The 23,663-nt window shown below is 34.3% G+C and overlaps 8 protein-coding genes across 16 annotated transcripts in view; 4 read left to right on the forward strand and 4 right to left on the reverse strand.

Moving 5' to 3' along the window:
- Positions 1–1,468: 1,468 nt before the first annotated feature.
- On the reverse strand, positions 1,469–5,346 carry Arf6 (ADP-ribosylation factor 6). Of its 3 annotated transcripts, none has more exons than XM_012372054.2 (5): positions 5,124–5,346; positions 3,444–3,555; positions 3,125–3,228; positions 2,811–3,009; positions 1,469–2,721 (listed from the first exon to the last, which is right to left on the reverse strand). In XM_012372054.2, exons 2-5 carry the CDS (start codon positions 3,523–3,525, stop codon positions 2,579–2,581), a joined length of 528 nt encoding a protein of 175 aa, XP_012227477.1. In that variant the 5' UTR covers positions 3,526–3,555; positions 5,124–5,346; the 3' UTR covers positions 1,469–2,578. The 3 variants fall into 3 exon arrangements, with proteins under 3 accessions (XP_012227477.1, XP_012227478.1, XP_012227479.1); XM_012372055.2 differs by lacking the exon at positions 5,124–5,346 and adding an exon at positions 4,062–4,354; XM_012372056.2 differs by lacking the exon at positions 5,124–5,346 and adding an exon at positions 3,782–4,053.
- On the forward strand, positions 4,795–9,364 carry mmy (UDP-N-acetylglucosamine pyrophosphorylase mmy). 3 transcript variants are annotated; one of them, XM_012372050.2, is made up of 4 exons: positions 4,795–5,010; positions 6,777–7,792; positions 7,876–8,272; positions 8,348–9,364. In XM_012372050.2, exons 2-4 carry the CDS (start codon positions 7,314–7,316, stop codon positions 8,885–8,887), a joined length of 1,416 nt encoding a protein of 471 aa, XP_012227473.1. In that variant the 5' UTR covers positions 4,795–5,010; positions 6,777–7,313; the 3' UTR covers positions 8,888–9,364. The 3 variants fall into 3 exon arrangements, with proteins under 3 accessions (XP_012227473.1, XP_012227472.1, XP_067211017.1); XM_012372049.2 differs by lacking the exon at positions 4,795–5,010 and adding an exon at positions 6,340–6,477; XM_067354916.1 differs by lacking the exon at positions 4,795–5,010 and having other exon boundaries at positions 6,544–7,792.
- A 146-nt stretch (positions 9,365–9,510) lies between these two features.
- Positions 9,511–12,824, forward strand: Sse (separase). Its single transcript, XM_012372178.2, has 9 exons — positions 9,511–10,223; positions 10,404–10,614; positions 10,685–10,974; positions 11,031–11,167; positions 11,244–11,460; positions 11,557–11,867; positions 11,936–12,103; positions 12,240–12,385; positions 12,463–12,824. The coding sequence occupies exons 1-9, from the start codon at positions 9,981–9,983 to the stop codon at positions 12,600–12,602; spliced, it is 1,863 nt and encodes a 620-aa protein (XP_012227601.1). The 5' UTR covers positions 9,511–9,980; the 3' UTR covers positions 12,603–12,824.
- Positions 12,707–15,020, reverse strand: Gmppb (GDP-mannose pyrophosphorylase B). The gene is made up of 6 exons (XM_012372179.2): positions 14,691–15,020; positions 14,233–14,396; positions 13,744–14,137; positions 13,488–13,649; positions 13,170–13,401; positions 12,707–13,081 (listed from the first exon to the last, which is right to left on the reverse strand). Exons 2-6 carry the CDS (start codon positions 14,383–14,385, stop codon positions 12,913–12,915), a joined length of 1,110 nt encoding a protein of 369 aa, XP_012227602.1. The 5' UTR covers positions 14,386–14,396; positions 14,691–15,020; the 3' UTR covers positions 12,707–12,912.
- Positions 15,021–15,524: 504 nt separating this feature from the next.
- Rpn12 (regulatory particle non-ATPase 12) lies at positions 15,525–16,750 on the reverse strand. Its single transcript, XM_012371961.2, has 3 exons — positions 16,593–16,750; positions 16,282–16,354; positions 15,525–16,202 (listed from the first exon to the last, which is right to left on the reverse strand). The coding sequence occupies exons 1-3, from the start codon at positions 16,698–16,700 to the stop codon at positions 15,583–15,585; spliced, it is 801 nt and encodes a 266-aa protein (XP_012227384.1). The 5' UTR covers positions 16,701–16,750; the 3' UTR covers positions 15,525–15,582.
- A 400-nt stretch (positions 16,751–17,150) lies between these two features.
- eEF1gamma (elongation factor 1-gamma) lies at positions 17,151–19,780 on the forward strand. Its single transcript, XM_012371955.2, has 8 exons — positions 17,151–17,310; positions 17,438–17,587; positions 17,978–18,041; positions 18,115–18,257; positions 18,530–18,832; positions 18,914–19,243; positions 19,318–19,470; positions 19,560–19,780. Exons 1-8 carry the CDS (start codon positions 17,299–17,301, stop codon positions 19,713–19,715), a joined length of 1,311 nt encoding a protein of 436 aa, XP_012227378.1. The 5' UTR covers positions 17,151–17,298; the 3' UTR covers positions 19,716–19,780.
- Positions 19,781–20,639: 859 nt separating this feature from the next.
- mRpL49 (mitochondrial ribosomal protein L49) lies at positions 20,640–22,454 on the reverse strand. Its single transcript, XM_012371962.2, has 3 exons — positions 22,057–22,454; positions 21,093–21,279; positions 20,640–20,996 (listed from the first exon to the last, which is right to left on the reverse strand). The coding sequence occupies exons 1-3, from the start codon at positions 22,309–22,311 to the stop codon at positions 20,722–20,724; spliced, it is 717 nt and encodes a 238-aa protein (XP_012227385.1). The 5' UTR covers positions 22,312–22,454; the 3' UTR covers positions 20,640–20,721.
- Positions 22,455–22,618: 164 nt separating this feature from the next.
- The window catches only part of east (enhanced adult sensory threshold), a 105,870-nt gene continuing 104,825 nt past the window's right edge, over positions 22,619–23,663 (forward strand). For all 5 annotated transcript variants that reach the window (XM_067354833.1, XM_012371935.2, XM_067354834.1 and 2 more), the window contains exon 1: positions 22,619–22,960. The gene's annotated coding sequence lies outside the window, so the exon portion shown is untranslated. The remainder of the gene's footprint in view (positions 22,961–23,663) is intronic.

Raw genomic sequence — 23,663 nt, forward strand, 5'->3', positions numbered from 1 at the left:
CTAAATGGTTACGAGCTGGATTTGAAAATTGCGTACTTTAGAGTTCCGTTGTCTTGATCTTATTTTTATCGGCCTTTTCGTTATTTTGTCTCTGAAAGAAACTCTGACATAAATTTATTGAATCACTACTGGATACAATTCGCCATATGTAATAATAAAATTATAATAATTATATTCCTATGAATTATAGACTTTTCTCTAATGCTATAAAATTCTTGTTCAGGCTTTGGATTGATATTAATAAATAAAATATTGATTGATATTGATAAGTAAAATACTCTATGGTTCTAAATTGCCTCTAATTTGTCGTTGCTGTTGCAAGAACAAAATTTGTCATCCATGTAACAAATGTATCTTCATCATATAAAAAAATTAATGTTTATTATCTTTCTGAAACTTATCTGCTTGGTGCGAATTCTTTTTTTTTATCAAAATTAGAATGAGATTATATTTCTTGTATATTAGTCCTTGTGAAACCTGTGCCATCTTTATCTTTTTACTATATGTATTTCATCCATTATTATTATTATTATTATTATCATAATTTTGTATGTTTGTCTTTGTAGCGTGTTATTGGATATATGGAGAACATACATAAAAAGCTCGACATAAAACACTACGCTTAGATTATCAAACATATTTATATACATAAAATTTTGTCAATTAACATCATAACATTACATGTAATGAGAATGGCTCCTGCTGTAGCCGATGATAAAACATAACAATTTATCATACTTGCATTTAAAAGAATATATATCTATATTTTTTATATAATTAGTACACAACATGTAATGATACCGCTATATCGAAACATTGTTAAAAATGCAGATTACGATGATGAAGTTGTACAAATACGTAGCCATAGAGTACTAATTAATATAGCTAATGTGTTTTGGAAAACTGCTCAGTATTTCCAAAGCCTGATTATGCTTTTCTTTTTTTACACAGACGATGATGTGCTTAACTTGACGCAATTTCTTAAGTGAAATGCTTAATATTAATGGTACGGATGCTGAGGGAGTTTATACGAACTTACGTCTGAAAAAATCTCTGGTTTTATAATCCACGTGGATTATCAATATATAACTAAAAACATTTTCCTCTCTAACAATTCGCTAATTTACCGTGGAATGTAAATAAGATGTCAATGTATTCACGAATTATAGTGTATCATCACTATTATTTACTCGTATAACTCAATTTAATTCGATAATCATACAAACACTTTGAACACTTGTAAACTTCTTCTATATGAATCAGTTATGAATCTCGAAGTAGGTTCTTACTAATCTTACGCTATGGATTATGCTATGAGAAACGGAAACAGTCACGGAAACACTTATCTCATCCGTAAAATGCCGTTAGATTAATGGTCTGATCGTTGCGACCTAATACTAATACGCTTTATTATCCGATACTCACTTAAATGGTAAAAAATATTGGCAGATTCAATGCTGTTACGCTCTTTGTAACATTAGTTTTTTTTTTCTTCGTCTTTTTTTTTGGTTTTTGAGCTCACAATATCAGTAAACCGATAACTCCGTGTTGCATTGCTTGCTATATTCTGCGACTTGTGCGTAATAAAGAGAAATCCGATGATACGTTAGACACCATTGCATCTCGATTAAAACGTCGTCAAAAAAAAAAAAAAATGCATGCGTGCACCCAGCATAATCGAGACAAACAAAAAAGATGGGAATCAATTAAAATGTATACATGGTTTATCGAGCTGGAAGACGATGATACCAAAAACCAATGAATTATGAGCAATTTCTCGGCACAGAAGTATAAATAGCAAGAATGTTTATTAACGGAATAATCTCGCTGCACTATATAAAGCCTCAATGTAGGTGCTGTGAATTTACTCGCGTATGATATTCATTGACTATATATGTATGAATATACAATACATATTAGATAGCATTTTTTTTTTGACAACAAGATATTGCGGAGTTAAAAATCTAGCAAATCTGTGATTTGTTAAAAACTTGAGGTACTTTCCGCTCGAAAAACGCAACTCCCCTCGAATAACAATTACATAGATATTGGATAAGGTCCTGCAAAGATAAGTTATACAGTATACTAATCCTTGTGAATATTTGTGAACCCCTTAAATATCGTAACTAGATTCTCGTAATTCTTTGTTCTTTTTTTTTTAACTTGTACAGCTTATGTGTCTCATGAAATAGTACACTTGTGTGAATATGTTACATGTACAGAGCGATATTAAACTTGTCGTGTAACCTTATTCAAGTAATTATTTCCATAGACTGGGATAAATAGCTAATAACAAAGGTCACATCCCTTGGTACTTCGTTTTACAATAAATTACTATTCACCTAGTATAGATATTATTGGAACACACCATTAATAGTTGTCTTTATATTGTTTCTTTTCCCCTTTTTGCACCTGCAATATAACTATGCTTGTGAAAAAAGACCTCGTCATATCTATCATTGTCAGTTGTTTGTCTTGACAGAGCCTCCACATGATAAATTAAAATAAAAATACAAAGCAAACGTGTATTCTCCGTATATATATATATATAGCTAATTTGTGAAAAATAAATATTTGCTCATAATTTATGATTACTGGTTAACCACGTAAGGCCTTCATAAAGCCCGTCTCCCGTTGTGGCACAAGATGGCTGAACGTACCAATTTCTATCTCGTATCCTAGTTAACCCCAGTTTCTCTTGTATTTCGTGCGGTTTCATTGCTGAAGAAAAAAAATTTAGAATTGAAATATTGCGCCAAACACCTATACAAATATATCTGGCATCTATATAGATCTGTAAGATTGCTTACCATCAGGAAGATCTTGTTTATTAGCGAAAATTAAAATTATCGCATCACGCATTTCTCTATCATTTATAATTCGATGGAGTTCTTGGCGAGCTTCGTCGATTCTATCCCGATCCGCACAATCTACTACAAAAATAAGTCCTTGCGTCCCCGTGTAGTAATGACGCCACAATGGACGTATTTTATCTTGACCACCTACATCCTGAAAAACACAAAATTTTGTGTTATTAATAGAAAAGAGGAAATATGGATTGAAATAATTTCTTAAAAGATTTTTACACATTACGATAATATATAATATATAGTTTAGAACTTACCCATACATTAAATTTAACATTTTTATAGGTAACTGTTTCTACATTGAATCCTACAGTTGGTATAGTTGTCACAGACTGTCCTAGTTTAAGTTTATACAATATTGCTGATATAATTTAATTAAGGAAATAGATTTACTTAAGACTGAAGTATATTATATACACTACATAGCATACTGCTTAACCGTACAGTTAAATTATATAAGATCTCTTAAAAATAGAAAAAAAAGAAAATAAAGTTGCATACACAAAAATAAAAATACAAAAAAAAATACAATCTTGAAATATAAAAAATTCTTGGTTGTACAATAGCAAAGGATACTAGTTTTTCCTGCAGCGTCCAGTCCTAACATGAGAATACGCATCTCCTTGTTGCCAAAAATCTTTGACAACAGCTTGCCCATTTTGCCAGCTGCGTTCTAGGCACCTGGCACCTGTAGCACAAAACACAGTGTTAATAGATCTTAGTTTATCGAGTTAGTGATATTGCATTATACTCTGTCATATAAATCTCAGATATAAATAATACTTATGACTGTTTATTATTCTTTCATTAATTAATAATAAAAAATGTAAATTATTAACTAAAATTATATTTCAATAAGATATATGGCAAGCATGCATCACTTATTACTTATATAATATAGTTTTTTTTTAAACCTGGGTAATAATAGTAAAGAAATATCTTCAATAACGTTTAATACATCATTGTCCAGAGTTTAGTTCAACATTATTGTTAATACATTAGGCATCCTTTGATTAAGCACCCTCCAGATTTTACAGATTAGTAAAAGCAACGATAACCGGTCTATTGAAAAAAGGCTGGCCGCAATCGTGTCAGCAGAGGCTCGGCAGAAATCAACACGTCGGTCGTTTAAAACCTACGTTTAAATCCTACACGCGTTATCAATGCTATCTCACAGCATCAATTAACGATTACCTCAATATCTAACCTCCGCTACGAATCTCTCATCGCGACCGGATAGACAGGTCACTGCGAATCACTCGGAAGACGCGATCTCGGTAACGCGGATAAACAGAGACGGGCAGCGGTCACCACTTCGCCTAACCTATCTGCGTGCGCGAACATAATCGGTCGCCGCCACCGCACAGGGTGTAGTCTTCGCGCTGTCTGTTCGCTTGGTTGTACTTTCTGCACTTAAGATAGATTCGTTTATTTCTTCGTATTTTCTTCTGAGTAAAGACTCAGATAAATGGAAAAACGGGACAAATATACGAAAATATAAAAGTTAGATTTAATAAATCCATACTTTTCGATATAATTTTGATATAAATCTTAGATACTTGTTAAAAATCGTCTCAGTAACTCGTAAAAAAATTGATTCGGTTTCTTTTATTTAGCATCTGTAACTAAATTAACCAAAATCTAATTCGTCTATACATTATTTTTCCATTTACTTTCAGCATTTAAGATAAAATATATCATCAAGTTACGAAAAAAATATAGGAAACGCAAATTAAAAAATAAATAAACTTACTTTAAAATATATTTAAAATTTAATAGATGTAAAAAGTGCGGTTGAAGCAAATATTGCTAATAGAATATTCAAGCTTTTGAGGGAAAAAAAAGTCACAGTGTAGAAAGTGCAATTAAGGCACACAAATCATACTGTGCCGCGCGAAGTCGTGCGGAACGGGGAAAAGGCGTGTTCACGTGTGGGCGACGAGACGAGCTCCCATCAAGCGGTGCTAATTCACGAATCGTGGTATTATATTTCAAAAGGGAAAGACATCCGTGAAAAAGAGAGAAGGGGAAGAATCCACGGTTGCAACTGTCACTCCTGCTACGGCGTTCGGACGCGTGCTCGGATTTCGTCGCTCGCGACAAATCGCTAATGATTGCGATAGAACACAACAATGCATGTTCCGTAAGTCAATGCGATTCAATCGCCGCCACGAGCAAGCGTCTGCGGCATGCAATCAACAGTAGTTGCGGTTTAGAGAGGGGAAAGGGGATAAACGGGGGCGCGGAACAACTCACCGAAAAACATCTACAGCGTAAAACGAGTACTTGACTGTTGACGATACTTCGCGGACACATCACAACACTGCACATAGCTTTCCCGTCGTCCTGTGGTGTCGTCTGAACATCGTCCAGCGATCGTAGGGGCAGTTATTTCACCATCACCGGACACAACGGTGGCATCATTATCATTGTCATGTCCTTTCATAAGTCGCAAGGCGCACACGCATGCAACGCGGCAGCAGCGGAGGAACATGGTTAATCCTTTCTATACTTTTCTCATACACCGTGCTTGAATAACGTGCCGCGTTATCTCGCGGTGAACATGAGTCACTAATTACTGTCAAAAAATTCTGTCATAAAGGTATTACAGATCTGTTCGTTTTTAGCAAATAAATTAGCAAATAAATTTAGCAAATAAATTTAGCAAATAAATTTAGCAAATAAGCGTTTACTTGGCACGTAATTGTAAAAAAAAATTTTTTTTAATTGAAAGTTTCACGCATTTATCTGATTTATAATTAGTCTTTGAAGGGAGAAAGGAAAACAAAACAAGTACAAAGTGTACAAAATATAAATCAATTCTGTTACGTTTGTTTATTTGTATCTTCAATGTTTTACGTTTAAAAAAAGAATATATTTTTTTTAATTCTATATATATATATATATATATACGGAATTTAAAAAACAACAAAGAGAAAACAATTTTAGTAGAAAACGTGATTAGAATCAATAATAAATCTATTATAAAACTTATGAAATTATCAATCGTGGCTCTCGGGGATCATTAAAAATGTTTGAATCAATAATTGGAACGAGCATTATATTTTTATTTGATAGCTTAACACCCATGTTATCTTTATGCGTCATTGTGCTGGTACAATTGTGATAGATACTATTGGTGTTCTTTTACAGAGTTTAAAACCGATACTCGAGCATAAGAGTATAAGGAAATTAAATTAGTTTGTTTGCTTTTTAATTAAAGCATTTTATTAAATTTTAACGAGGCTTATTATATTCGGCGTTTATTTACTACACATTGTGATTACATTCAATATTTATTTATTGATCCATTAACAGCAAACATATTTTATGCATTAAATACGAAATATCAATATATCTTATTTTATCATAGCATCTCTATAGGTGAAAAGGAATGATTATTATTCATTTTATAACAATTACTTATTTATTATATTAAGAATATCGGTTCTCTAACATTTTCTTTATTTTTTCCAGATACAAATATATCTTTTAATCAATTTGCACGTATATATATATCACATTTATAATTGTACAAAGCAAAGTTAAATTCGCAAAAGTCGAAATCATGATCACGCTAAAACCACAGTTCCAAGGACGCGTTATTGTGGTAAGCATCGAAGAGAAAGTCAGTGAAATACCTCCCAAAATTTAAAATGTCACCAATAAAATACGAGTAAAAAAATTGGAATTCCTGTTCGGGCAGTTATCTCGCGAGCAGTGCATTCGAGTCAAGGTGATTCGCTTTCTCACTTGCGCGCGCTGCGACCTTTTATGTATTGTGTTCGCCGGTGTGCGGAAGAAAGACACGGAAAGATTGACTCATGTGCAGTAACTTCGGCTTATCTGCTTCTAATCCCCTGAAATCCACGAAGGTGTAATACGTCTCATCAGCGCCTTATTTTACAGCGATCTTGTATTCAGTTCAATCATCGGCGCGACAAGTAGATAAGGACATAAAGAAGGCGACCGGATGCGTAGGTTATCTGCTCCTATCATCACGGAAGAAATGACTTTTCTCGACGACGAGGACGGCCGGTACGATCGGCGATGGCGGCTCGTACGGCAGGGTGGCAAGGAAAAGGAGGATTGTATGTGCAGAGGAGGCCAGCCGAGCGGGAGGGGTCGATAAGAGAAATCGAATCGGGCTACGTGGAATCGTGAAAGTGAAGGTACGCCGCTGCGGTTGCTACCTGTGGGACAGGCCTGGTCTCGAGCCCAATGAATACCTGTTGCTCGTTTACTGGCCCCCCGCCGATCGAAGCATTTTCTTCCCCCCGGTCGCGCTCGTGCTTGCGTCGTGACGTGGATCGCTATTGTATATCAAGAAGTTTATGGAGAGCACGCGACGATAAACGCGGCGCGTGATAAGAGAGAATATATACATATATAGTCTCTATTGTACACAATCAATTTGCAAGTGTCAAACGCAAATTGTCGACAAGTATGGAGCGTCTAAAGAAGAAATTGAAGGAGTACGATCAGGAGCATTTGCTCAGTTTTTGGGAAGAACTGACAGATGAAGACAGGAACCAGCTGGAGAATGATATAAATGAGCTAGATCTGGAGGAGACTACGGCATACTTTAAAAAGGCTTTGGAATCCCATCAGCACATTGGCCAGAGCATGCTGGATGATAAACTACAGCCTGTTGATAAGAAGAAGATTGCCTCTATTAAGACATCAACAAAGGAAGAATTGGAGATATATGAGGAACATGGCTTGAAGGAAATAGCTGAGGGTCGTGTGGCCGTCATACTATTGGCTGGTGGTCAAGGCACACGTTTAGGAGTGACTTATCCTAAAGGAATGTATGACGTTGGTCTACCATCAGGCAAAACTCTATTCCAGCTGCAAGCAGAGAGAATACTTCGTTTGCAAAATATAGCAGAGCAACTACATGGAAAACGCGGTGAAATAACTTGGTATATTGATCAAACGTTATTGTTGAATGAGTATAACATATTGCAAAGTAAACAAGAATCTCAAAATAAATTTTTTTCCGCAGGTACATTCTTACTAGCGAAGCTACTCACCACTCCACTATCACCTTTCTGGATGAACATAATTACTTCGGTTTAAAAGATAACAATGTCAAGACCTTTAAGCAAGGTATGCTGCCATGTTTCACTTTCGATGGAAAAATTATCTTAGATACGAAGTATCGGGTTTCCAAGGCTCCAGATGGTAATGGAGGATTGTACCGCGCGTTGAAAAATGAAGGGATACTGGACGATATGGTTCAGCGCGGTATTCGGAGTGTCCATGCGCATTCTGTGGACAACATCTTGATAAAAGTAGCGGATCCTGTATTTATAGGATACTGTTTGCTCTCTGATACGGACTGTGGAGTTAAAGTCATTGAGAAGTCCGCCCCCAATGAAGCAGTCGGCGTTGTTTGCAAAGTATGTTTCTTTTTTGCATTTTATTTCATAAATATGTCTTACGTTTTAATAATTTTTATATCTTGGTTGGTACAGGTGGAAGATCATTATCAAGTCGTTGAGTACAGCGAGATTACGAACAAGACAGCGGAGTTGCGTCACGCTGATGGACAACTGGTATACAACGCTGCCAATATTTGCAATCACTATTTTACTGTCGATTTTCTAAAAACTATTGATAAATATCATGAGAAAGATTTGGATTTGCACGTCGCAAAGAAAAAAATTCCGTGCGTCAACAACGACGGAGAAAGGATTACTCCCAAAAGTCCGAATGGCATCAAAATAGAGAAGTTCGTGTTCGGTGTGTTTCCTTTCGCAAAGAATTTCGCAGTCTGGCAGGGAATTCGCGAGGAGGAATTCAGCCCGGTGAAAAATTCAGATTCTGCTGATCAAGATTGCCCAAGTACCGCTCGCGTCGATCTACTCAATTTACATAAAAAGTGGTTGCTGGATGCGGGCGCGAAAAGCGTCGACGAAGACGTCGAGATCTCCCCTTTCCTCTCATATGCGGGAGAGAATTTGCATCAAATCGCAAACAATCAATCTTTCGTGGGACCACAAGTCCTGGAATAATAAGAACACAACATAAAAATTCCATCAATCTACGGCAGCAAAATATTTTAAAAACAGCATCAATGATGTTTAAATTTCTGTGATGAAGTAAGATTAAATATAATCATGATAGCATTTATAATAATAATCTCCTATACATATAATATATATATAATTTTTATATCACTGGTTTTGTGAAACTTATACATACAACTTGCAATTTATTAAGACATTTTAATGAGATTAAAGGACAATATTAATGCTCGTACTTACAATGACGGGGTTAGTTATTGTCTAGATGAAATAAGAAAAATGTATAAATATTATATAATATTGATAACTGTATAGAATTTGTATGATAAAAATTCGAGTGCAATTTACTTGTATATTGTAGTATAATAATTGGGCAATATTGTACTATAGATATATAGTATCATTTTACATATTGTTATAATATATATATAATATATGTTAAATAAAAATTATGCATATGAAAAAGTTCGTAATTGTTACAGTTTGCAATAATAAATTTTGCATATAAATTTTTATCTTTATTATAAGTAAATCTAAATTTTCAAAATAATTAAATTTTTTGGAAACTTAAAATTATTAAGAAAATGTGTGTTGTGTTTTTTTATGAAATAATTATAGAATTATTTATTTGCAAAAGTAAACTTAATTTTTGAATGCAGCGCGCTTTATGATTTCTTCAAATAGATTTTATGAAACACGGTAGATGTCACTAATGAAGTAACCTTATGCGCATGGTCTGACGTTAAAATTGAAATTTGCAGAATTGTGCATAAATCTAAAATATTTAATTAAAAATATCTGCTTGTAGGTTTTAATTATAATTTTCTATTAATAATAGTTGCAACCATACATAATAAAGTATAATTCAATACTATGTGATGTGATGTTTCTACTGAACAGAAATTGAAAAGGATCGTTGGGTACGATTGTATGGTTTCATAAGATCGTTAGAAAGTTGATAAACAGACGAATTTTCTAACAGAAGTCTGAATTTTCATCAAGTTTCTCTGAATATTTAAACCACAGTGCTGTGAATTTGTGTTGCTGTTATTGTTATCAGAACTATTGGAATAAAATAATAATGGATAACATTACTGACAATATTATGCAAATTTTATATGAATGTCATCCCAACAAAGATGACTTTAATGATGGATCAAAAGGCTCCTGTAAAGTAAGAAAATCAAAAATAAATATCGAGAAAGAGAAATTAGAAGAAATTAAGAATAATGCAGAAAAATTACTTGAAAATATACGATGTAATTATGTGGGAAGCGTTGAATATGCTAGTTTGAATAAAATGCTGGCCATGTGTAATTTAGAGGTATTTAAATATTATAATTTAATTTGTAGTAAAAATAATTAAAATTAGTTTGAAATAAATACTTAATATGAATTTTATATATATATAAAATTTCAAAAGATATTTAATAATTTATAATGAATGGATACTTTGAAATGATATTAAGATGAAATATATATATATATTTTTTTTTTTTCATAGATTGGAAATGAACTCGTAGCTATTCATCATTTGATTGAATCTCATGCGGTAATATTTCGGCAACACATTTTGCACCGATATCAAAAAACAAAAGTACGTGAAATGTATGAGGCACCTCAAACATATGGATTAAAACCAACATATGTGAAGTTTGAGACAAAATTCACAGATAATAAATTGTTAAAAACAAAACTTTCAGAGCTGCCAAAAGGTACATTGCTTTTTCCTCCTTATGGCATGTTTTTGCATCAATTTATTATATTTTCTGATTTTGTTCACAGAATGGTATATGATTCAGGTCACTGCCCAATATGAATCTCCGAGTATATTAAGACAAAAAGAATGTACATCTAGCATAATGCATGCTATACATATTACAATGCTTCCAACAGGACCATCTGATACAGAACCCTTGTGCATAACTTTGCCGAGACCTGCAATGCAAGTTTCTTATGATATCTGCAAAGAAATTCAGAAATTATTACATAACAACAAATCTGTACTTACAAACACTTATGTGAATCACGAACATTATTGGAAAATGCGTACGAGTCAAGATGATCAAATGAAGGTAAAGTTAAAATTAATATACTTTTCAAGAAGGACATTTAAGGTAATTAATTACAGGCGGCTATAGACGGATTAGAGAAATTATGGTTGAGAGAATGGAGGGTATTATTTATGGCTGATCCTATTGAGGACTTGGAAATTGTAAATGAGATTCATCTAATGATAGATAAATTAATAGCAGATTTCAAATCTCCGTAAGTAAACAAGAATTTAGAATTTACTGTATCATGTTATTTGTATATATTATATTTCATTATTTCATTATCACAGGGTTGAGATATCAAAACGGTGTACATGGCTGTTGAAGAAAGTGTCCACAGGTGCATGTTTTCTCACGCGTGACGAAATAGCGCGTGCAGTCCAATTTTTGCTTCCTGAACACAAAAAGCTTGCAAATAACATAATTTTATCTATTTACGGACAATTATCATACATAAAGGATTTGGAGAATATAAAGCGAAAGACATTGATTCTAATTGTTGATGAGGTAAGTGTCATAATATTGCATCAGAATAATTATATCTACTAATGGAAATTTATATAAATCTGTATTCTATTCAACAAATTTTTATTTTTTCTTAAGCACATGGATTACATAGCATTTGAAGCTATGGAAATTATTAAGAATCATCCTGTCACTCGTCTCCCGTCTTTGCACATAGTCTACGCGTTATTCAAAGAACATGAAGATACTATTGTAGAAGGATGTAAAGTAATTAAAGCCAAAACAGATATGGGAATCTGTATGGTTAATCCTTCGGGTGATTTATATAATATGGAGAAGCGCATGAACCTTTTTATAAACTTCTGGCTACCTGAATGGAAAAGTTATTACAACACAGAGCCTAGCGAAGAAATGTTCAAAGATGCATTAACAAATCATGATATTTTAATGTACGAAGATTTTATTTTTGTCAGTAAGTCATTTTCAGTCCATCACTTGTTCACTATTTTTTTTATAGGTACAGTGGTCATGGAAGTGGCATACAATATCTAGCCGGGGAAGCAATCGAAAGGATGAGAGTAAGATCTACCGTTTTATTAATCGGATGTAGCAGCGGAAAACTGTATGTGACAGGTGGCAGATATCCACCTTACGGTGTTTCGAATCAATATTTGATTGCATGCAGGTAGGAAGAATGTATCTTTGTGTGTCATGCATAAGAATTTGTTTCTTTTTCAAATTTGAATCTAAAAATTAAGAAACCTTTGTAATTTAAAATCTAAAAATTAGAAATTATATATATACGTTAATTTAATTTCTAGTCCATGTCTTTTGGGTATGCTGTGGGAAGTAACAGACGCCGATATCGACAAAATGACCACAGATTTCATGAGTAATTGGATTCCTTCGTCGTCTGAAAAATCGTGGACTGAAGTAAACGTAAAAAGTTGGATCTCTGGTTCTCTAAGTTAGTATTACGAATTAAAAGTATCTCACTCGTCTGCCATCTTGATTATACTCGACAATTTTTTATAAATTTTTCAGAATTTGTGAATAACGAGGAAAAGGAAGTGGAGATGGAGCCCGAAATGTTGAGGGCAGTGGCAAAGTCCAAGAAGAGTTGCTCGCAGTATATGACGGCAGCCGCGATAGTAGTACGAGGTTTACCGATAAAGATAGTTTAAATTCTTTTTGATAGACCATGTTTTTTGCAATACTGAAGTAGCGTAATTTATACTTCTAAGTCATACAAAGCCATTTCGAAGGAAGTGAAACAAAACTACGGTAATTTCTTACAGATCAAAGTTGTATTTTTTAAATATTTTAATGCAGAAGTTTATCTTGAAAATGTAATTTATAAAAGTAATTAAAATGAATAAAAAATGATACATTTAATGTTTTAAAAACTGTTGAAAAACTTTCCGGATCATAATTCGTGTTTCGATTAATTATTATTGCCTTTACTGACTCGAGTTTAGATAATATAGTCTTTGGTCACATGATGATCTGCGGTTCCGGTACAGAAGTGGAAATACTTTTATGCGGCAAAACTTGTCCGCCATTGATATATATTTCATCCTTCACGATAACATCTTCTCCTAATACAGTTGTATTTTCCATTCGCACCCATCGTCCTACGACGCTTCTCCACCCAACGATACACCTGTTTAAATAATTTCGAATTATTTCGACATATTTCATGTGTTCCGAGGTTTGAAATATGTATATGTATAAATGCAATTGATACTTGCCCGTCGAGCCATGCATGCTCTTTGACCACAGCTGCTTTAAGAATAGTACTCCGTTTAATACAACATCCATCGGATAAAGTGACACCGGGCCCGATTGTGACGTTGGGTCCAATTCGGCAATCTTTACCAATTGTAGCCGTTGGATCTATCAAGACATTGCCTACTATACCAGGCCCAGAATGAAGTTGCTCAGGATGCCTTTGCCTTAGTGAAGCAAGATACATAGACATACCTAAATAAAATTATAAATATTAAGTATAAATGGACGTATTAATTCGTATATAACTGTTTGAGAAAATTATGGTATTAAACACTTGCCTGTGAGGAAGTCTTTAGGTTGCCCCACATCCATCCAGAAGCCTGGCAATTCCATAGCATATAATTCTCCATCCTGAGCCATATTTGGAAAGACTTCCTTCTCGATGCTCGTAGGCTTCAATTCTATTCTGTTCAATACGCTCGGATTAAGAATGTACATACCTATATTTTGTAAACATAAAATCTTTTGTATCATAAACGTGCACATAATACATAAGATATTTTTATAAAGGTATAGATATTTCCGATATTATACCTGCGTTAATTTTATTCGATATAAATTCTTGTGGTTTTTCAATAAAGCTCTCAATTTTTCCATCTTCCTTGTACACAACCACACCATACTTCGATGGTTCCTCCACTTTAGTGACAACTATGGTTCCTTCTTTACCATGATTCTCGTGGAATTCAAGCAACTGTTTAAAGGGAAAATCGCAAATGATATCGGAGTTCAAAACAAAAAAAGGATCATCACTGTCACATAAGTATTCGCGGGCAAGTGCAAGTGGTCCAGCAGTACCCAATGGCTCCGGTTCGTGAGAGAAAATGAGTCGTATTCCTAATTTTTTCGCTTCGTGAACCAACTCCTCCTCCATCTGCTGCGCTCGATACGAGACAGCTAATATTACTTCCGTTACATTTGTTTGTACCTAAACATGTTAGAATTAATAACATGTTGAGAAAAGTATAGAAGGTAATACTTTCATTAAGTTTTCATCAATGTCATAAGTATTTAAATATATACCAGTGCCTCAATCTGATGTAGAAGTATTGGTTTATTTGCAAATTCAACAAGCGGTTTAGGCCGGCTTAAAGTAAGGGGTCGTAATCTGGTTCCATAGCCACCCACAAGTATTACAGCACGCATGGTTTGTAATTTTTTTCTCTTTTCATGCATTCCTATGAATCCTGTAAAAATTATAACAAAAAAAGATTATTTCCATTTTCTTCATAAATTTCTCTAAACATTAATCATGTATTAGATTAATTCATCAATGAAAAATCAATGATTTATATTTCTTTGAAAAATATAAAATTAATTTTTACTTTATCTTTGTTTATTTTACTTAGTTAACTGTAAATTTACATAAATTTATTTATTTACTATTGTCTCAATGTAATATTATCATTTATTAATAACATAATATTTGATATAAGAATATTATATTTATTGTTTTTTGTCGAATGTACAATATTACTTACGTGCAAAGCTGTCTTGTTCACAAGAGACAAGCTAACACAATTCGATATCTTTTAGTGATAAACACTGCCACGTAAGATGTGCGCGTAAAAAAAAATGTACGTATATAAAAACATATTCATGGTTATGATATCAGTAATACTTCCTCATAAGACTGCATTACAAGTGCGCGTGTATGTTAATTACTATAAATATAAATTCTACGTATCGTTTAACTTAATACTTCTCTCAGGTTCTCGTTTCACAAGCATTAATTAATTTTCTAACGATAACACTGGACGCCATGTTACCGTTTGTCCGCGTCGCTGTCATTCACTATTTGTCATCGACCTTTAATGATAAATTTCATACTTTGCTTTGTAAAATATTAAATAGAGGCATAGTAATAATTTAAAAAAAAATAAAATTATTAATTTTGAAATTATTTATAAATTATATATTATATGCTATATAATTTTAATATTTTAATACAAAAATAAAAATTGCTTTTTCATGAATCACAAATTAATAAAAATCCATATATTTTTATATAATTTTTGAATTGAATTGAACAGTATTTAATATTTTAAATGACTTATATCTAATATGTACTAAATGGTGTCAACTGATGCATTAGTGCAACTAATGCATCTAAGATGCAATCTTAGATGCAACTAAGCATAGTTGTTATCACAAACAAAATGCGATTTTACTTGAAATTTAATATATATTTGCACAAGTTTAATTATATATATATATATATATATATATATATATATATATATATATATATATATATATTCCATATATGTATTACAAACCAAAAATGTTGTATTGTACATTGTGTAAGAGCAATATCTATTTATAGGTATTTATTATATTTATTTAAATGTAAAATACAAAGTTACATAAACATTACACAATCATTTCCAATTCTCGAGCATAGTCTATCGCAAGTGCTGCCAATTCGGAACTCGGAATAGGCTCCTCAGATTTCTTCTCATTAGTTGTGGTAAAGTAGAAATAACCATCTTTCGTCAGATTCCAGTTCTTTTTAGCGGCAAATGCTTTTATGTCTTTTTCTGTATTTAAATTCAGCATTCTGGCAGCATCCTGAATAGAGATCTTGTCATATGCGCTTTCCATGCATGCGCCGATCTCGTCACGCACGGTATTCAATAAAATATCTATGAAAAAATTGTAGGATGCAGCAGGCACATTGCCTTTAGCCAGAAAAATCTTGTTATATGAACCCTCCATTAAATATTGCTCTAGACTCAGAGGATGCCTTATATAAACATTTGATTGTATCTGATCAGAAGGCAGAAGTTCCAGTTCTGTGTGAAATTCGGCAACTCGATTTTGCGACAATAGAAACAAAAGGTTTAAACCAAGCAATTGATACTTGTAAGCTGACTCCATCATGCCAGATTTATAATCAAAATAGTAACATTTTAGTTGTGCCATATATCGTTCAAATGAAGGTATATCTTCACTGGCAATGCTCCATTGTGCTCCAATTTCTAATATGTCTCCTAGAATTCAAATAATAATGAGATTTAAGATTGGACACATCATCAACATGACTGAAAACTTAAAATAAATTATACATACTGGCAATCAGCAATTCATTTTGACTAGCAGTGCTGTTTGACGTCGGGAGAAACATTAGATGAGTGAGACCAATCTGCATAATTAATAATTATTATTTAACTATTAATATTATGCGATAATAATCTGAATTCTACTTAGATACATATTTAACAGTTTAAATGTTAAAGAGAATAATCATCATAGATGAAGACAAAGTTATTTAAGGGACAATGACAATCCATTTTGACAGTCCCTGTAAACGTGTGAGGTTATGACAAAGTATTTTTATTAATTACAAACTGATTTATTCTTAAATAAAATATGTAAATTACCTTTAATTGATTAAGTAATTCACCGCATTTTTTTAGATTACATGGAGTTTTCGTCCATTCGCGTTTTAAATTCTGATATAAGGAGACAACATCTTTAAGGGCTGCCATTTTTTACACTCTCACCATGAATAAATCAAATATCTTAGATAGTACACAAGCAGTCCAGTTTGGTCCAGTTCCGCCATTTTAAGGTGTGTATATATACTGTTAAGAATTAACCAATCACGTTTCTAATAGCATTGTCTCTGCTAATAAAAGACTTGAATTTATAGTAAAGTAGTGATTAATTCATCTGGAATGGATCATAAATCCGTTCATTCAAAAACGCTATAAAATAAATTTATATGCATTATGCAATTATGCAAGTTGTTTGGATATACCCTAACGTTTGAAACAAGCACAATCTCCACCTTTTTAATTGCATGAAAAATTATAAAATAAACTTATAAAATAAACAAAGTTATAAGACAAATAAAATAAATATAATAATATTTAATTAACATAAACAAAAATAAATTTTGGATTTCAATGAAAAATCATGATATGCGAATATCTAGATATGATGCACTCGGTCGAAAATGCCTCACAAGAGGGCGTAAAAGATGGCAAGTGCATCGTTCACTCGCGGTGTACTTGGCAGTGCACGTTCGTACAAGCAGAGCGATCTTTACCGGCCTTCCACTTCCTCTTCCCGTGACTGGCTACAATGGCGTCTGGCGTAAGTGGCTTTCACGCGGTTTCTCTCCGATCGACATCGGCGCCGTGTCGCGTCGATGCCGATGTTAGATTGACGAAAAATGATGCCCGTATAATATGCTATCTATCACACTGTAAATTTTTTACAGACCCTCTACACGTACCCGGAAAATTTCCGAGCCTACAAGGCTCTGATAGCGGCCCAGTTCTCCGGTACTCAGATTAAAATCGCCGATGACTTCGTCTTTGGTGAAACGAACAAGAGTGAAGCATTTCTGAAGAAATTTCCGCTGGGAAAGGTACGCTGGATACACCGATTGAACGATTACGTACAGTTGCGTTTCTCGCGAATCTCATTGTTTTTCACACATGATGCGACGAACATGCTTTTTCTTAGAACGAGAAGAGAATTTGCTTCTATCATTCTTATTTCTTCCTTATAATGAATTGTTATAAAGTAGTATTCAGACAGTATGCTTTTATTATGGTTTGTTTATTTATATTACAATCTTAATTAAAGTATTATATATAAAAATATGGTGATTCATATGGTGTGATAGATTGACACTAATAATTACCATTTAAATGTTTTTTATTTTATAATTTATATAATGGAATAATAGTTTTCAAAATAGATATTAATTTCGTAATTTGTACAAATTATGTTAATCTCTAAAATTTTTCAAAAGGTCCCAGCTTTTGAAACTTGTGACGGAAACTGCATTACTGAAAGCAATGCAATTGCGTACTATGGTAAGATTTTTCTTAAAAGAATTATTTATTTTATTTTAAACATCTATCTATTTATGTGCTATATTTTTTACAGTGGCTAACGAACAATTAAGGGGTAAAACAGATATTGAACGTGCATTGGTTAACCAATGGCTTGGCTTTGCCGATTCCGAAATTCTTCCTGCCAGTTGTGCTTGGGTATTTCCTCTACTTGGAATAATGCCGTACCATAAACAGGTATTATTACAAATGATTAATTTGTTTTTTATTTTATTTTACATATATAATTATGTGATCCTCTTTCAAAGGCAAAATTGGCCAAACATAGCCATTCTTTGTAACTCAAGGAGGTAGATTAAATATGCGTATTGTATTTATGTGCATATTATAATATACTGCACATGTTTTTACAATATAGCATACATTTATACTAGTATAAATTTATCTTTGTGTAATTATATTATAACACTAAATTGTGATAAAAAATTAATTTATATGATTTTTTTTAGACTGTTGAGCATGCTAAGGAGGACATAAATAAAGCACTCACTGCTTTGAACTCACATTTACTTACACGAACCTATTTAGTGGGAGAGCGATTGACTTTGGCGGATATTTGTGTAGCTATGACATTGCTGCACTTGTATCAGTATGTTCTTGAACCAGAACTACGCAAACCTTATCAGAATGTAAATCGATGGTTCCAAACTGTCATCTATCAACCTGAATCCATTGCTGTTATTGGTGCCTTTAAACTGGCGGATAAAACTATTGAATTTGATCCTAAGAAGTTTGCAGAAACACAAGGAAAGGTTAGTATTTTTTTAATAAATATGTTATAAATATAAAATAGAGATTTAATATTGATAAATTGTTTTTGTTGTTTTACACAGAGTTCAAAGAAAGAAAAGAAAGAGAAGGAATCTAAGAAAGAACAAAAAGAACCCAAGGAATCGAAGAAGGCAGAAAAAGTTTCTCTAGCAAAAGAAATACAAGAAATACAAGACTCAGTTGATGCAGCAGAAGCGGCTTTGGCTGCTGAGCCCAAAAAGAAAAATCCTTTCGCCTCGATGCCTAAAAGTTCATTTGACCTCGACGATTTTAAACGTTTTTATTCTAACGAAGACGAAGCTAAATCTATTCCTTACTTCTGGCAGAAGTTTGACTCGGAAAATTATAGCATTTGGCTTGGCGAATACAAATACAATAATGAATTAACTAAAGTAGGCAGATACTTCTTTTTGACTAATTAAAAATTTGTTAAATATTTTTATTAACATATTTTTTATTTACACAGGTTTTCATGTCTTGTAATTTAATTAGTGGTATGTACCAACGACTAGATTCGATGAGGAAAGGTGCGTTTGCTAGTGCCTGTATATTCGGAGAGGATAACAACAACACTATCAGTGGCATTTGGGTTTGGCGCGGACAGGATCTTGTTTTTACAGTACGTTTTACACGAACATTTAAATAGATTAAGATATTTCTCTATCTCATATAAGATGTATACATGTTTTTCTTTTTTTCTTTTTGTAGTTGAGTCCAGATTGGCAAGTAGATTATGAATCTTACAATTGGACAAAATTGGACCCATCTAAAGAACAGACCAAGAAGTTGGTCGAACAATATTTCAGTTGGATTGGTACGGACAAAGAGGGACGCAAGTTCAATCAAGGAAAAATTTTCAAGTAAATTTGCTATACATCAAATAAACAGAAAGTTCTATTCGCATGAAATAAACCTAAGAAATGATAAAATGACACAAGAAATTTACAAACACCCTTCAAAAATCCTGCATTGGATAGGATAAACCAGCATTCGAACATCTATTTCGCCTAGATATGTTTCTTCTCAATCTCTACACGTAATATGACAGCTCTTTTATACACATAGACGTCTATGTTATTTATAATATTTTCTAATTCTCAAAATATAAACTTTTATTAGAAAAAATGTTTAGAATATACAACTCATAAAGAATTATTTTTAAGACAGCTAATTTATTTTAATACTACAGTATCATTCGTTGTTTCCTATTTAAGTCATCAGTTTGATCACACATTCAGTTTAGGTTATATAAAGTATTTCACAATACATATATGTATTTATATGTAGAACAAAAATGGATCTCTGATAGGAAAAAATGTATCATATGCATGTACATAGTACATGTACATACAAGTAGAGAAAGAGAACAGAAATAGATATTTTCAGCTGTTAAGTTTATGAAAAATGTATTGATTTTATCACCAGAAATGTTATATGTATATTTATTACTACCACCGATTATTTAATTCAATATTTGCATAATACTGCAACATTTTTTTTTTTTTTTTTTTTTTTTGACGGATTAAAAACTTAAATATGCAATATGTATGTACTACATATCCTTGATATTATAAAAATTCTTTGATACTTGCACAAGCATATATTTTCAGAGAAATAAATATGATGCTATTAAAGTGCTAAAATAAAATCCTCTATTTAAAAAAAAAATAATGTTTACATATTACTAAACAAAAAACATAGAATTTTTGTCATTTGAAAAAGTGAATTTATTTATGAGGCATTAATTAATGTTGAACATGGGTGAGAGGCTATTTAATGTACAACATATTTTGTAACAAAGATTTCTTTTTTATCATATATTTACAAAGTACATAATAACAATTTATTATTCAATTGTTCCTAGCGGTTCTTAAAACCCTTTTGTATCCATCCACTCTTTAACTCGATTAACATAATCGCCCTTAATTTTAAGTATACCCGCAAACTCATGTATTTGACTAGCAGTTTTGACCCCTGTGCGTTCTTCTAGGTATTTCTTTAGATCACGTTCCAATGCCCATATGTCTCCTTGAATTTTACCTATCTTGGTATATCTTTTCGTTCCTCTATGAGTTATCCGCAGATACACAGGCTGCATGTAATTTTTTGTACGTTCTATAAAATAGGAGTAATCCGTGGACACAGCTGTTGAATTAAAAAGAAATATTTCTTAGACATACAGAAAAATTCAAATACATTTATTATATATATAATAAAGTATATTTAATAATTGTTGCTTACCACGTGCCGGTTTATAGCCGGATGAGAGTTGAACATCTCCAGTTGGTGGCTTTGGTATTGTTTTATATCTAAGCAAACGTTCTACATACTCCCATTCTTTTGGATCATTTGTTATTTCATAATCTGTATAATTCTCAGATCCTTCATATATGGGAGATGATTTGAAGCTGCTCCATCTCTGTTGTATCTAAAGGGCAGAAATTATTTATAATAAACTATATATATCAACTATAATAATCAACTTTTTTAACTGAGATACTCATAATACTCTTAAAAAATATAGATTTCTTGCATATAAGTTTCAGATAACTTTAGACTAAAATATATTATTGCAATATTAACATTCTACTGTAATATCACTGCAAAAAAAATGTGCAAGAGAAGACAAATGACAATAGCAACAATTAGCAGTTGTGATCACAAATTTCAATATTCTTAACATAATTCATATACAATTATATACAGTGAATCTATTTCTTTGTACAGTAAATTCTAAAAAACTTTGGAGCAATAAAATTCTGAAAACAACTAGGAATAATATTTATAGGTTAGTAAAAATTTCTCGTCGCCAGGGCATTCTTGCAGATGTTAATCGATTTATTCGTAGTTAACAGTTGTAAGATTATAATCGGCCGCGTTACAGCACACGCGTCGAGCGCATTTAGATAAATCACGTTTGGATAACTGAACCTTTTATCGCGTGTACTTCTCTCACTTCCGTTCGTTTACAATTAATTGCATCGTGACAACTTGTCATAAATTTATCATTGTGTAAACGCAATTAACGGATATTATATTCGCGGAAGAACTCCAACGAGCGTGGACAACGCAAAAGTACACTCGAGACGACTTACATGAGAGGCCCTTCGGCGATATCGTCTCGAGGTAATTACGATAATGCGCGTAAGAAAAAATGCGAAAAAGAATCGCCCCGCGAATTTGTGTCTAGAAATCTCGCGTGTACCTGAGCTACGGATGCGACGCGCGACGTCGTGACGCTATTCAGCGGTCGTGCGGGATTCAGAATCGCCGCAAGGCTGCTGCGTGCGAAAATCCGAAGGGCGGCCATTTTGGGAACTTCGGTAAATAAGGGTCGGCGGCCGCCATTGATGCGCACCATACGAGACGAGCCAGAGACGGGCGCGTCTTCCCTCTCGCTGCCGAGCGACCACGAGCTCTCGCATCGCGGTCTATAGCGCGTACCTAACCCGCGCCACATTCGTTTCTCCGCGTAACGGGTACGCGGCCGACGCCGTCGCCGAGAACGACGACGACGACGACAACGAGGCGATTCCGGTAGGTAAACGCCGCCCGTGCGCTCGCTGCGAGGCTAAAATCCGCGCTGTAACGCGACGTCAGTTAGCGCGCACGTACCGTAGCGTTCGGCATGGAAGCGCATGGCGGGACGAGGAGGCGGTGAGGTGAGGTGAGGTGAAGTGAACATAAGCCTGTATCAGGCCGCGTCGCTGCTCTTCCGGTGCCTGGCGCCGCGACGCCCGCCGGTAGTACGCGGCGTGTTCTTTTTCGTTTCCGTATTTTTTGTCGTACGGATTCGCGCGAGGGAAGGCGCGTCGATTCATGCGGGAAAGTCGGTACGACGCGACGATCGTCTCACTTATTTCCACCGGGCGGCGGACGATCGTGCGGGGGTGCAGTTCGGCGGAGTGACGCGCCTCCGGCGCGGCGTTATCGCGAACGGACTATGCTCCTGGGAGAAGCCGCGCGCGACGGCCGTCAGGTGGCAGTAGCCGGAAAACAGTGGGACGGCGTATAGACACCCTGCAACGGGACTGTCTTTTTCACGGGGATCGTTGTCCGCGTTTTCTCGCGATCATCACGGACCTACGGCAGGATTTTCAGTCCCCGAGGTAAGTACTGCTGTCTGGTGGGTCGCGGAGCCCGCGTACGGCCATCGCCGTGAGCCCACGGCGTCGCGCTCGAGCCCCGAAAATCCGAGGCGAACGCCGACCTTTTGTTTATTCGTGGCGATTTTTTCGCGACGACTTGTCGCGACGATTTCGTGAACTTGTCGGTCGATCCTGGCCCGATTTCTCGGCCGGGCAGTTAGCGTGTGGCATGCGCTTTCTCGCGAGCGTGGAATTGTCGCGATCGGCCTGACGCGAGGCGAGATATCGTACGAAATATTTCAGTCGCCGTGTTCCACGGCAAGTCCGAGAGCGCAGGCGAACGAGGCGCTCTCCGTGCATCCGTGTGTTAACGCAAAGTTTGTCACGTAATTTTTCTGGCCGCCAGGGCCGCATCTATCAACCCCGCTGTTTCGTACCGTTTGCGCGCTGCGATAGTCGATGGATGGAGAATCATCATGTGCTTTTTCTCGAAGCTCGACGCCCTGCATACAATTTTTCGCCCCCTATCCCTTCCGCAACGAAAGATGCGTTTGCCTATACGATGATATCACGGTAAATCACGTGTTTCCGTACTGTGATATAAATCCATTATGGTTCTTTTTTTTTCCCGTAAATTGTGAATTTTACAATATGACTTTTGCAAATTTATTTTTTAAGACAATTAGAAAAAAAAAAATATTTTTTAAAATTATTAGGTATTTAA

The sequence above is a fragment of the Linepithema humile genome, chromosome 5, assembly GCF_040581485.1.
Source record: "Linepithema humile isolate Giens D197 chromosome 5, Lhum_UNIL_v1.0, whole genome shotgun sequence".
Classification (NCBI taxonomy): domain Eukaryota; kingdom Metazoa; phylum Arthropoda; class Insecta; order Hymenoptera; family Formicidae; genus Linepithema; species Linepithema humile.